At 52.4% G+C, this 13,464-nt stretch overlaps 1 protein-coding gene across 2 annotated transcripts in view; it reads right to left on the bottom strand.

The window, feature by feature from the left end:
• The window catches only part of MTOR (mechanistic target of rapamycin kinase), a 157,920-nt gene that overhangs the window by 122,773 nt on the left and 21,683 nt on the right, over positions 1-13,464 (bottom strand). For both annotated transcript variants that reach the window (XM_060170910.1, XM_060170911.1), the window contains 8 exons: positions 12,161-12,347; positions 10,677-10,805; positions 9,625-9,869; positions 8,002-8,217; positions 6,069-6,274; positions 4,033-4,155; positions 3,411-3,500; positions 1,020-1,112 (listed from right to left, as the gene is read on the bottom strand). In XM_060170910.1, coding sequence (XP_060026893.1) covers positions 1,020-1,112; positions 3,411-3,500; positions 4,033-4,155; positions 6,069-6,274; positions 8,002-8,217; positions 9,625-9,869; positions 10,677-10,805; positions 12,161-12,347 — 1,289 coding nt within the window. The remainder of the gene's footprint in view (positions 1-1,019; positions 1,113-3,410; positions 3,501-4,032; positions 4,156-6,068; positions 6,275-8,001; positions 8,218-9,624; positions 9,870-10,676; positions 10,806-12,160; positions 12,348-13,464) is intronic.

Raw genomic sequence — 13,464 nt, 5'->3', positions numbered from 1 at the left:
CAGCTTAAGCGCACGTGGTGCAAAGCACAAGGACCGGATTAAGGATCCTGGTTCAAGACCCCGGCTCCCCACCTGCAGGGGACTCGCTTCAAAGGCAGTGAAGCAGGTCTGCAGGTGTCTGTCTTTCTCTCCCCCTCTCTGTCTTCCCCTCCTCTCTCCATTTCTCTCTGTCCTATCCAACAACAATGACATCAATAACAACATCCATTTCTCTCTGTCCTATCCAACAACAATGACATCAATAACAACAACAGTAATAACTACAACAATAAAACAACAGGGGCAACAAAAAGGGAATAAATATTAAAGGGAGTCGGGCATTAGTACAGAGGGTTAAGTGCACGCAGGTGGCGCTAAGCACAAGGATCGGCATAAAGATCCAAGTTCAAGTCCCCAGCTCCACACCTGCAGGGGAGTCGCTTCACAGGTGGTGAAGCAGGTCTGCAGGTGTCTGTTTTTCTCACCCCGTCTTCCCCTCCCCTCTCCATTTCTCTCTGTCCTAGCCAACAACAACATCAATAATAACTACAACAATAAAACAAGGGCAACAAAAGGAAATTAAGTAAAGAAAAAAGAAAAAAATCCCAATAAATAAATATTTAAAAAAAACTCTCTAGTTCATGTGAGCGTTCCTGCTCAGTATGAAAGCAACGGGACTGGGCTGGGGAGACAGCATAACAGTTCTGCAGACTGTCATAGCGAGGCAACAAAAACCTCGGGTGCGATCCGCAGCACAAGCCGGAGCAGAGCAGAGCTCTGGTCTCAGTCTGTCTCTCTTATTAAAATAAATGAATAGAACATTTTACAAAAGGAGGCTGAGTGGTGGCATAGCCACCTGTGCAGCACACATATTACAGTGTGCAAGGACCCAGGTTCAAGCCCCAGGTTCCCACCTGCAAGAGAGAAAGCTTCACAAGTGGTGAAGCACGGCCGCAGGTGTCTCTCTCTCTCTCTCTCCCTTGCCTCTCAATTTCTTCCTGCCTCAGTCCACAGGGAGAAAAATAAGTAGTGGCGCTCACCTGTCTTTTGGCCAAGAGAGAGGAGTCCTGCAGCATGTCCATAATGATGATGAAAAGTTCGTCGACCCATCTCCTCATTTCCAGGCCGCTCACCTACAGAAAGAGGACGACAGATACGACTGGGAGGATGGCACTGAGGAAAGCTCTGGAGAGAGGATGCCGTGTCCTCCAGGACTAAAGGAGGGACTGAGGCGATGCTGCTGAGCCCAGGAAGCAAAGAGAAGGAGGGCTGCAGACACTCTCACTCACGTGTGAACCCAGAGACTGACACACACCAGAGAGGTGACAGACGGCTACAACACTCTCACTCACGTGTGAACCCAGAGACCTGATATACACCAATTTGCCAAAAAAAAAGTCCGAACAAAACGGAAGCAAGCACACTGTTAAGCCTTGTGAGAACTCTGGGGGTTTTCTCTGGGGGGGTGGGGGGGGATGAGGACACGGAACTTTGGTGGCAGGTGTGGTGTGGAACTAGACATCGTAATCTTACAACCTTGGATCAAACTATTAATAACTTTTTTTTCTTGAAAAAGGACTTTGAGCAGCAAGGAAAAACAGGTCAGCGGAGGCATATGGGATTTGCAGGCCCAAGCTCCCAGGTTGACCCTCAGGGGTCAATCTCCAGTCCACACAGCCGTATGTGGTGCTCTGATTCTCTCTCTTTCCATCTTTCTTCCATAAAAAAGTATTTTCGGCTCCTTAAAACATACCTAATATAGACTTCCTAGCTTCTTCCAACATGAAGACCTCAAATCTCATCTGCTGTAGTTTTACCTTGAGGCTCCTGATTATTAAACAACTTGTCCCACTTTATATCTTTGTGCTTTTCAGCCACCAAGTTGCAGGTGCTACCATGACGCCATCCTGGGCAGACGACCTCACCCATGTGTCCTGCAACCCTACCTCCTCAGAGCTCTGCCCCACTAGGGAAAGATAGAAACAGGCTGGGCAGATGGATACACCTGCCAACAACCATGTCCAACAGAGAAGCAATGACAGACGCCAGAACTCCCACCTTCTGCACCCCATAAAGATCTTTGGTCCATCCTCCCAGAAGGATAAAGAACAAGGGAAGCTTCCAATGTAGGGGATGGAACATGGAACTCTGGTGGTGCGAACTGTACCCCTCTAATCCCACAGTCTTACTGATCATTATTAAATCACTAATTAAAAAAACTATTTCTACCAGAAACTATCAGATTCTTAGAGGAAAATATTGGCAGAACTCTTTTCTGCACAAATTTTAAAGACATCTTCAATGAAACAAATCCAGTTACAAAGAAGACTAAGGCAAGCAGAAACCTATGGGACTACATCAAATTAAAAAGCTTTTTCACAGCAAAAGAAACCACTACCCAAACCAAGAGACCCCTCACAGAATGGGAGAAGATCTTTACATGCCATACACCAGACAAGAGGCTAATAACCAGAATATATAAAGAGCTTGCCAAACTCAACAACAAGAAAACAAATAACCCCATCCAAAAATGGGGGGAGGACATGGACAGAATATTCACCACAGAAGAGATCCAAAAGGCCGAGAAACACATGAAAAAATGCTCCAAGTCTCTGATTGTCAGAGAAATGCAAATAAAGTCAACAATGAGATACCACTCCTGTGAGAATGTCCTATGTCAGAAAAGGTAGCAGCAGCAAATGCTGGAGAGGTTATGGGGTCAAATGAACCCTCCTACACTGCTGGTGGGAATGTCAATTGGTCCAACCTCTGTGGAGAACAGTCTGGAGAACTCTCAGAAGGCTAGAAATGGACCTATTCTAAGACCCTGCAATTCCTCTCCTGGGGATATATCCTAAGGAACCCAACACACCCATCCAAAAAGATCTGTGTGCACCAGTGTTCACAGCAGCACAATTTGTAATAGCCAAAACCTGGAAGCAACCAGGTGTCCAACAACAGATGAGTGGCTGAGCAAGTTGTGGTCTAGATACACAATGGAATACTACTCAGCTATTAAAAACGGTGACTTCACTATTTTCAGCCCATCTTGGATGGAGCTTGAAGGAATCGTGAAGTGAAATGAGTCAGAAACAGAAGGATGAATATGGGATGATCTCACTCTCAGGCAGAAGTTGAAAAACAAGATCAGAAGGGGAAACCTGAACTGGAGTTGGTGTATTGCATGAAAGTAAAAGATTCTGGGGTGGGGGTGGGGAGAATACAGGTCCATGAAGGATGACAGAGGACCTAGTGGGGGGGTTGTACTGTTATATGGGAAACTGGGGAATGTTATGCATGTACAAACTATTGTATTTACTGTTGAATGTAAAACATTAATCCCCAAGATCTATTTCTTCCATAAGAAATATTCTTGGCATCAGCAGAGGTCAAGTACCTCTCCATTCTATAGCAAAGCTCTTGTCCCTCACCTGAGCCAGCTCTCCTATGGTAGCCAAGACATTATTGATCACACCTGGGTTGGGGTCGGGATCCGGGTCTTTCAGTTTCAAAATTAAAGCCTGTGGGAAGGGAACAGAAGCAGAGCAGATTCTACTATGAGCTTTTCTTTTCTTTTTCTTCTTTCTTTTATGTAAGTGAAATTCTCAGAGATAAATCATGCTGGGACTCTATGAACCCAGAACTTCTCTGGAGGGTGGAGTCTGGCCAAAGGCTGACCTGAGAGGCTGGAAAGCAGCTCGCTTTACAAACACTTTCCACGCCTCGCCCAGATTCCTGTAGGCTGGGAAAGACTGCACACGCCTCTCCTGTGTCCAGGTGGGAAGTTCGCGTCTGACTTTCAAGCTCACTTGGCTTTATGGGGAGGGGGCTGCTATCCACAGCCGACAGTGTGCCTGAAGCAGCTCCTCTTGCCTCTTGTAAGGGGAGCCCTTTCCCGCAGCGGTGAGCTCTGCGGTGTTCTCTGCGAGGTCCTGCCGTGACCCTGACGCTGAGTCAGGGAACAGAAGCCCACCTCCTCCCTCCAGCACACAGTGAGCAGCACCCCCAGCTCCCGTGTGAGTTCGCCCAGGGCGGTGTGTCTGTGGGGGTTACCTTCAGTATAGGCTCCATGTATGGCCGGATGAGTCGGGGGGCATTGGAGACTAGGTGCCCCAGCATGCGGGCGCTCTGCTCTTTGATTCTTCCAATGCCACTGTGCTCCAGCTCTGTCAAGATCTATAGGGGGCACAGACTCACTGCAGAGGAACCATGTGCGTGGCGGCCAGGAGGGGGCGCAGTGAGTGAAGAGCTGAACTCTCAGGTGTGAGGTCTTCACTCCAATCTCTTAGCATCGCAGATACCAGAGTGACACACTGCCCCGCCCCCCCCCCCCCCCCCGATTAATCAATAACAAAAAACAAATCTCTGAAAAATGAGCCTATCTTTTCTTTTAAGGGGCGAGGTTGTGGCATGGGTCTGGGGAGGAAAGCAGAACTCCAGAGAGGACCAAGCGGGGGGCACTGCGCAAGCAAAGGCTCTCTGCCTGTTATTATCACACAAGTCTCGGAGAGAGCCGTGGCTGGAAAAGAAACTGCTCTGAAGCCCTCTCTCCAGTGGTCACAGCAATCCAGGACCCCCCTTCTCTCTCCAGCACAGCTCTCAGCAGTGTGGGAGGATCAGAGAGGGCAGAGAGAACAGGGATAGCTACGAGCTCTGTTGAAATGAGGAATGAAAGGAGAGCTCTTTGGGAGAAGAGTCAGCTTGGGAAGCAAGTCACTAAGAAGGCCTGTAAGTAGAGACAATGGAAGTCAAAGAAGGGTGGGCGAGATCACGTAATGGTTCTGCAAACCAGCTCTCAGGCCTGAGGCTACAGGTCCCAGGTTCATGCCCCCACACCACGAGCTAGAGCTGAATAGTGCTCTGGCAAAAAAGAAGGGAATCAACAAACATTCAGAACAGCTACAGCATCAGAGGAAACACTGACAGTAGCTGTTTCAGGCACATCTGGATAAGCCCAAACGGCGAGGGACCATTTCAGTGCAAAGGTTTCTTTCATTTAAATTCTTTTTTTGACCAGAGCACTGCTCAACTCTGGCTTATGGTGGTGCTGGGGATTGAACCTGGGACCTTTGGTGCCTCAGGCATGAAAAGCTTTTTTGCATAGCCATTATGCTGTCTCCCCAGCCCTCATTTAAATTCTGTTGTTTTTTTTTTTACCAGAGCTACTTAGCTCTGGCTTATGGTAGTGTGGGGGCTTGAACCTGGGACTTTGGAGCCTCAGGTATGGGAGTCTATTAGCATAAGCATTATGCTATCTACTCCCACCTTAAATTATTATTTTTTAAAATCTTTATTTGCTTATTGGATAGAGACAACCAGAAGTTGAGAGACAGAGACAGAGATAGAGCGGGAGAGAGACACCTGCAGCCCTGTGAGGCTTTCTCCCTGTGGTGGGGACTGGGCTTCAAACCTAGGTCCTTGCACATTATAACAGGTGCGCTCAACCGGGTGCACCACCACCCAGGCCCTAAAATTCTTTACATATTTTGAAAAGTGTTCATTTCAGAAATAAACCGTGAAGAGGGCCAGCACGCAGGTAGGGACAGAACTAGCTGAGTGGTAGCGAACCCGGAGGAGGTGGGTGGAGCGAGCTGAGGAAGGAACAGGCCGTGCATCACAGGGAGGTCAGGACAAGCCCCGGACGCAGGTCTCGCAGAAGCCTCAGCAGCCTCCCCGAGTGAACAGCGTCGCCAAGCCAAACCCAGCAGGCTGAGTGAAAGCAGCTTGGCCTGGCACCTCATTCTCTCTGGTGAAACCAAGGCCCACAGGCCAGGGCGGGGCTGAGGGATCAGCGCCAGAACCGCACGCACTTGGCCGGCTCACCCGCACCATGCCGGCAAGCACAGCGACAGAGCGGAAGGACGGGAGTGCCGGGAAGAGCGGCACCATCTGCACAGGCTGAGTGGAAAGGGCCCCAGCTGGAATCCCTTCCGACTTGCCAGGGAAGGAGAAAAGGAAGCTCCGTGAGAGGTTAGTCTGGACTCAGAGGCAAGAAGCCGGTGAGGGGAAGAACTTGAGCTACAGCGGCAGACCGGGCAGACCGGACTCTCGGGGCCCACGTGGCGGTCTCCCCGCCGCCTCTAGGTTACCTGGATGAGCATCTTTCTCAGGAAGGGCATGACGAAGGCGGGGTTCATGCTGCTGAGCCGGCCCACCGTGCAGATGGCCAGCTCCCGGATCTCAAACACCTGGTCGTTGAGGGCCACAAACAGGGCCTGCAGGTTCTCTGCCTGCGCCAGGTGCGCGTCAAAGCGCTCATCCAGAGAGGCCAGGACGCAGTAGCGGATGTCGGGGTCTGCAAGAGCCATCGAGGGCGCGAGCTCGTCCTCCAGCCGCCAGCACTGCCCACCCCGCCGCCGCCAGCTTAGGGACGGGGCCCTAGACCTGCCTTTTCCTCATGTAACCTGTCACTCTTTTCTCCACTCACGGGAGCAAAGGCGGCAGAAATAAAGAGATTTTTCTCACACCAACAGTCTGGAGTGGCAGAATCTCAAGTTTTTCTGTTTTGTGTCTTTATTTGATAGGATATAGAGAAATGGAGAGGGAAGGAGAAATAGGGAGAGGAAGAGAAGGAGAGAGAGGGAGGGAGAAGGGGAGAGAGAAAGGGAGAGGAGAGAGAGGGAGAGGAAGAGGGAGACGGGGGGGGGAGAGGGGGAGAAAAAGGGGGAGAGAGAGGGAGAGGAAGAAGAGGGGGGAGAGAGAGGCATCTGTAGCCCTGCTTCACCACTCATGAAGCTTCTTCCCCCCTGCGGTGGGGACTAGGGACTTGAACACAGGTCCTTGTGACTTGAAATGAGTGTCATCGACCAAGGTGCTACCACTTGGCTCCCAGGTAGAGGTATATCTCACACCTTGGCAAAGAAAGTTGTCAACAGCTTGTTTAGGTCAAAGGCCTTTGTAGAGATCCTGCCACTTTGAGCCACCCCAAGTGTGCTCCCACTCCCCCACAATGCCCTGCTCGCCAACGTTACCTGGGTCTGTAATCCCACCCACAATGCCCTGCTCGCCAATGTTACCGGGATCTGTAATCCCACCCACAATGCCCTGCCCGCCAATGTTACCTGGATCTGTAATCCCACCCACAATGCCACCCACAATGCCCTGCTCGCCAACGCTACCTGGATCTGTAATCCCACCCACAATGCCCTGCTCGCCAACGTTACCTGGGTCTGTAATCCCACCCACAATGCCCTGCTCGCCAATGTTACCTGGGTCTGTAATCCCACTCACAATGCCCTGCTCGCCAATGTTACCTGGACCTGTAATCCCATCCACAATGCCCTGCTAGCCAATGTTACCTGGACCTGTAATCCCATCCACAATGCCCTGCTAGCCAATGTTACCTGGACCTGTAATCCCACCCACAATGCCCTGCTCGCCAACGTTACCTGGGTCTGTAGTCCCACCCACAATGCCCTGTTCGCCAATGTTACCTGGGTCTGTAATCCCACCCACAATGCCCTGCTCGCCAACGTTACCTGGGTCTGTAATCCCACCCACAATACCCTGCTCACCAACGTTACCTGGATCTGTAATCCTACCCACAATGCCCTGCTCGCCAACGCTACCTGGGTCTGTAATCCTACCCACAATGCCCTGCTCGCCAGCTCTCCAATATTACCTGGGTCTGTAATCCCACCCACAATGCCCTGCTCACCGCTACCTGGGTCTGTAATCCCACCCACAATGCCCTGCTCGCCAACGTTACCTGGATCTGTAATCCCACCCACAATGCCCTGCTCGCCAATGCTACCTGGGTCTGTAATCCCACCCACAAAGCCCTGCTCGCCAACGCTACCTGGGTCTGTAATCCCACTCACAATGCCCTGCTCGCCAATGTTACTGGACCTGTAATCACACCCACAATGCCCTGCTCGCCAACGTTACCTGGGTCTGTAATCCCACCCACAATTCCCTGCTCGCCAATGTTACCTGGACCTGTAATCCCACCCACAATGCCCTGCTCGCCAATGTTACCTAGACCGGTAATCCCACCCACAATGCCCTGCTCGCCAATGTTACCTGGGTCTGTTATCCCAACCACAAGGAGCTTGCTGAGCACGTCTGCCACCACTTGCACCGCGGTCTGGCTGACCACATGAGTGTGGCCGCTGATGAGGTGCACCGAGGGCGTGAGCAGGCGCGAGCAGGTGCGGGCGGCTTCCATGCGGATCTCCTTGTGCTCGCTGTTCAGGAAGTGATCCGCACAGTGGCGGACAAACTGGGTCAGAGAGTGGCCTGGGTCCGAGGCAGGGGGAGAAAGAGTGTGAGTGTAAGCACTGCTGCTGTGGAGGCAGGCCTGCAAGCTGCTGGCCACACTACCCATTTCACGGCCACGAATCCAGTTCCAACAAGACACTCATGAGTAGGGCAGTGACCCAGAACTCTTCTCCTGAGAGGTAACAGACGGACTACCCATCAGCAGAAAGGCGGAGCGGCGGCAGAGAAAGAGCTGGACACAGAAAAGGGCCATCCCTGGCTCGAGTCCTTTCTCCACTTCCCCAAGAGCAAGTCGTTTGGTTCTAGTGTGACCCAGTCCTTTCCGTTCCCAGAGAGTAAAGCAGTCTCTGATGAGCTGTGTCTGCTGTGGCTCCCAGGCCTAAACACCAGACATCTAAAGTAGGTTGGCCTGAAGCATAACCACCAGAACTAAGCTGCCGTGGGTGCTCACTAAGGAGGGGGCTACGCTCGGGAAACAGCCCATGGTCACAGCAGGCCTGGGCATCTGCGTTTCCCTCTCTCCCTGTAGCCCTGCCCAGTGCGACCTCCACGTGCTTACACTGCGGAAGCGTCACCGTTACTTCCAGAAATGGCACCAGCGTGGGCTTATCCGCAGCTGAGAATTCTACACTGAACCACACAGGTCCGCACACACTCTTGAAACTCTTCCTCCTATCGGGATGGGAACTCACTGGGAAAGCGTGACCACCACCCACCTGCAGGGAGGTGGCAGGCTGAAAGAGCGAGCATGAATGCTCATCTCTGAAGCACCATGCATGGCGTTCAACAGGCGCTTCTCTGAAATGCCACCTACCCACAAGCTCTGTCTGACGCAAAGGAGCACACCAGGCACTAGGACAAGGAAGGGGGGAGGGAGGACGGGGCGCCGCAGAACCGGCTGTCCTGGCTCAAGACCCGAAGTGAGAGCCAGGGACCCCAGCACCTCTGACCTCTGTTGGTATGCTTCTAAAATTCCCTTCATTAGTTTAATCCCCCCCTGCTTAACACTATTCTATTTACATAACCACTTCATTCTATTTACATAACCGCTGTTAACAAGCACCACCCTCCCTCCAGGGCATTGGTGGTTCAGTGGTAGAATTCTTGCCTGCTCCACCCCCTCTCCTTGTCACACCCTGATTTTCACCAGTCACTTTTCTCTCCACCCTCTCTGCGTCACATCCTGTTCCCACCCTACTGGGCTAGTATATTTATAAGGACAAGATTGTAGTTTTTAGTTTAGCTTAGCTTGGTATAGATTGCGCTGCTTCCTGCATGAATAAAGAGATACTGCGTACAACCCAGCCATGAGTCCCGGGTCGTCTGTTACCCGCCCGTGAAGCCAGCCCGTCGAAAACAACAGGCCTCCCTTCACAGTCCCCCGCATCACTCACTCTCTTGGCAGGAAGCACTGCCATCTCTTACCTTCAAATTCAAAGCTACCCAGAGTTCGAAGGGCAAGGGTGATGCTGCCCACGTCACTGGCCTCAGGGAGGGTTGTGAGGCCAGGGGAAGCCAGCTGATGCGCCAGGCCCTTGGGCATGCCTGGGTGCCGGAGGGGCTTGTGCATGAGGACCAGGGACAGCATCTTCAGCAGCCCGTCCTGGATGTCCTTCTTCAGCTGTGGAATCTGACGGCTCAGGTCATAGAGCACAGCAGTGAGGGCAGGGCTGGGAGGAAGCAAAGCGGTCACACGGGGGGTGGGGCACAGGATGTCTGGTCTGTGCTTAAGATGAAACGGCTCTCTGTCCAGCAAGGGACTGGACCCACTGCTGCCTGGTCTTTCAAACAGAAAGTACTACAGAAACATGAGATCAGGCGCCTTCAGGTTTTATGGCCCCAGAGAAACAAAAACCGCAAGATACAGCGAGTGGCCCGAGCTCTCTGGGCGTGGCCACAGACTCCAAAAACAAGCTACAGGTTTGACTTTTGCCAGGGCAAGAACGTGCTTGATACAGCTTAGTCACTGCAGAAGACCAAGTCTTACTAAGCAATCTGAAAAACAGATTTCCAGACGGCAAGAACCACAGTACAGTGAACTCCATTCAGCACCTGCCAACGGCAGCAGAGGTAAGTCGCAAGCTACTGTTTGAGCGCGTGGCACGCACAACGGTGCTGAGTGGCTGTTTCACAAGCCCCCTCAGCTGAGCCACTCATCAGTGCCAGACAACAGGGAGAGCTACCGCACTCACTTGCCAGCTAAGAAGCTCGAGGCTCAGAAACACGGAGGGTCGCTCAGTCAAGGTCAGAGCCCAGGAACGTCTGCCATCACTGAAGCCCCATACACTCACCCACGTGGGCTACCCAGCCCGAGTCGGCCTGCCATGACAGCGAGTCCTACACACCCTCAGGTTCCCCTCGGCGCTTTCTGGCTTTTGCTGACCCGGCACCATCCCTGTAACTCAGCGTGCAAGCAGCCACATCTCGCTCTCATCCCAGCCCAACACCATGGCCGAGCGCCAGCTCCCAGTACGCACCTCAGTCCCACAGCCAGCATGGGCTCGAGCAGCTCCTTGATATCCTGCTGAATGCCCGGCCCCATGGCGCGAGCCAGCATGCTGATACAGGTGAACACTGTGGCATCGACCTGCATCGCCTTCTGTCTCCTGAAGGGGACCAAAGCGTGGTTACTGAGGCAAGGACACTCCGCATGCGACGTCCCTCCTCGGAGAGCAGTGTGCCCACGTGACGCCCCGAGTGCGAGCGAGTGTGGTCCCCACGGATCTGTGCCGGTGCAGCAACAGTCCTGCAGGTGGCGGCCAGAAGCCACTCCCTGTATTCACACGAGGAGTGCCATGTGGGCAGGCTCTGTGCCAGCCCAGGTAGCTGCTCAGCAAGCAAACAGCCACGTGCTCGCCAGGCCCTGGGTGCAGGGCAGTCACCTTTTGGGAGCCAAGTCCATCTGAACAGTGCTGTGCCGAGGCTGGGAGGAGGCCCACCTGGCCGAGCGCACACGGTACCGTGCTGAGGACTGGGGTTCAGCTGTTTCTCTGTCTCCCTCCATCTCTCCCTCCTCCCCTTCCACACAGCCACTGGGAGTGGTGGGCTCATGGTGCGGGCGCCAAGCCCAAGTAATAACCTGATAACTACTCTGGAATGAGCGAAGCAGCAACTTCACAGCTATCCTTGCCACGCTCGCAGGAAACGTAACGCAGGAAACGTAACGTGACAACACGCAGCCCCGGTCCCTCCACCCTGCAGGGTGCTCAGGCTTAGTGCACGCTCTAGTCACTAGGCTTCAAGAGGCGGGACACCTCATCCCACTTAGTGATAAGGAAATGTGTCAGGTTCGCTCCATTCTAGTCCACAGTCCTTCCATCAAATTCTGATGTCAAAACAAGAGCCTTCTCCACAACCAGAGCAAAGGTGGAATCTAGCACTCCTGCTAAGTGCTGATGCAAACAGTGGGGTACAGGGCTGGTCAGCAGGGAGGTGACCTGTGGGTCTGCTTCTAAATTCTGCTTATAAGACCTTCTGTTTTGATCATCACGTTATGTTCGCTTGTGTTGCTTAACTGTGGTCTATTTACATAACTGTTGTTTTCATTGGTTTAATCCCCACTGGGTCTTGTGCTTTTTCCTTCTCCCTACCCCCTATCCTATGTACTTCCTCTTCTGACCTGACACTTCCGCCTCAGGAGATATAAAGGACAGGGCTTTCTAATAGAGAGAGTTTAGATTGTTGAACTGCATCCCCGCTTGTCAATAAAGACTGAACCGCGTTCCCAGCTCAGCCATGAGTCCCTGGTCGTCTCTCTCCCGCCCACGAAGCTAGCCCGGCAGTGACCCTCCCCAAATACAAGCACACGCCATTCCATCTGTGAAACGGTGGCCCACAAGTGAGAAAGGGCTCTGTTTCTAGGACTCACGATAGCCCAGGACATGTTAGGCTCTATGGAAACTGGCATCCTTCCTTTCCAGGCAAATGGGCCGGAAAACACAATGGGAGGTAAGGTGCTTACTTATGGGCGAAGTCTTTAGGGGGCAGAGCTGCTCGGATGATCTCCAGCACACGAGGTAAGTAGACCTTAAACTCGGACCTCACGGCCACAGACAGGAGTCCCAGGGCTTGGAAGGCTGCCGTACGTTCTTTCTCCTTCTTGACACAACTCAGGACGTGGCTCATGGTATCTTGGAGGTACTGGGTGTCTGAGCACAGAAAAGACCAAGTGTCATGTTCACGGCGAGAGCCGGCTTACATATCCAAGGTCAGAACTGAGTAAAACAGAAGGAAAACACCTTCCATTTCAGAATGTGCTGACCGCTGGAGCTGGAGCGGTCGCTCCCCAGGCAGGACGCCACCAGCACAACCTGAGCCTGAGCCCCGGGCCCTCACGGGCATGTTATGGGCCAGGAGGAAGCTGGAATGCTGTGGTGTCTGTCTCTTTCTCTATCTGAAGGGAAAGCAGCCCGGAGCAGGGCAATCATGCTAGCCACAGAGGAGGAGGGAGCAAAGAAAAGAAAAAGAAGAAACCCGGCACCAGACCCCCATGCCTGAGAAGCTGGGCTTGGTCCCCAGCATGCCGTCTAACAGAGCCGAGCGGTGCTCTGGCCTCTCCCATTAAACATCAGTCAATCAAACAGCCTGGGGCTGGTGAAACAGCTGACTTGGATAGTGGCACGTGCGAGAACCAGGTCCAAGCCTGGCCCCTACCACTTTGAAGGGAGACTCAGTACCGTGGTGTCTAATAAACAAACAAATCTTGTGCCTGGGAGGTGGCGCAGTAGATAAAGAGCTGGAAAAGGGGGAGTTGGGCTGTAGCACAGCAGGTTACGTGCAGGCGGCGCACAGTGCAAGGACCGGCTTAAGGATCCTGGTTCGAGCCCCCGGCTCCCTACCTGCAAGGGAGTCGCTTCCCAGGCGGTGAAGCAGGTCTGCAGGTGTCTGCCTTTCTCTCCCCCTCTCTCTCTTCCCCTCCTCTCTCCATTTCTCTGTCCTGTCCAACAACAACGACATCAATAACACAACTACTACAGCGATAAAACAAGGGCAACAAAGGGAATAAATAAAATAAACATTTTTAAAAAAGAACTGGAAAAGGAAGAAAACAGCTACCAGAATGATAGCAAGAGAAATGCAGAGACGTGCTAACAAGGCTTTCATGTTTGACAGTCATCCTTCAGATACATATCTCCCAGGACTATTAGAAAATACAAGATTTCTTTCCTCTGTTCAAAAAGGCTTTTTAAAAAAATTTTATTTACTTATTTTTCCTTTTGTCGCTCTTGTTGATTTTTATTGTTGTTGTAGTTATTGTTGTTGTTA

Source organism: Erinaceus europaeus, chromosome 13 (assembly GCF_950295315.1).
Source record: "Erinaceus europaeus chromosome 13, mEriEur2.1, whole genome shotgun sequence".
NCBI lineage: Eukaryota > Metazoa > Chordata > Mammalia > Eulipotyphla > Erinaceidae > Erinaceus > Erinaceus europaeus.
Note: the sequence above shows the minus strand (reverse complement) of the source record. Positions and strands in the feature narration are given on the sequence as shown.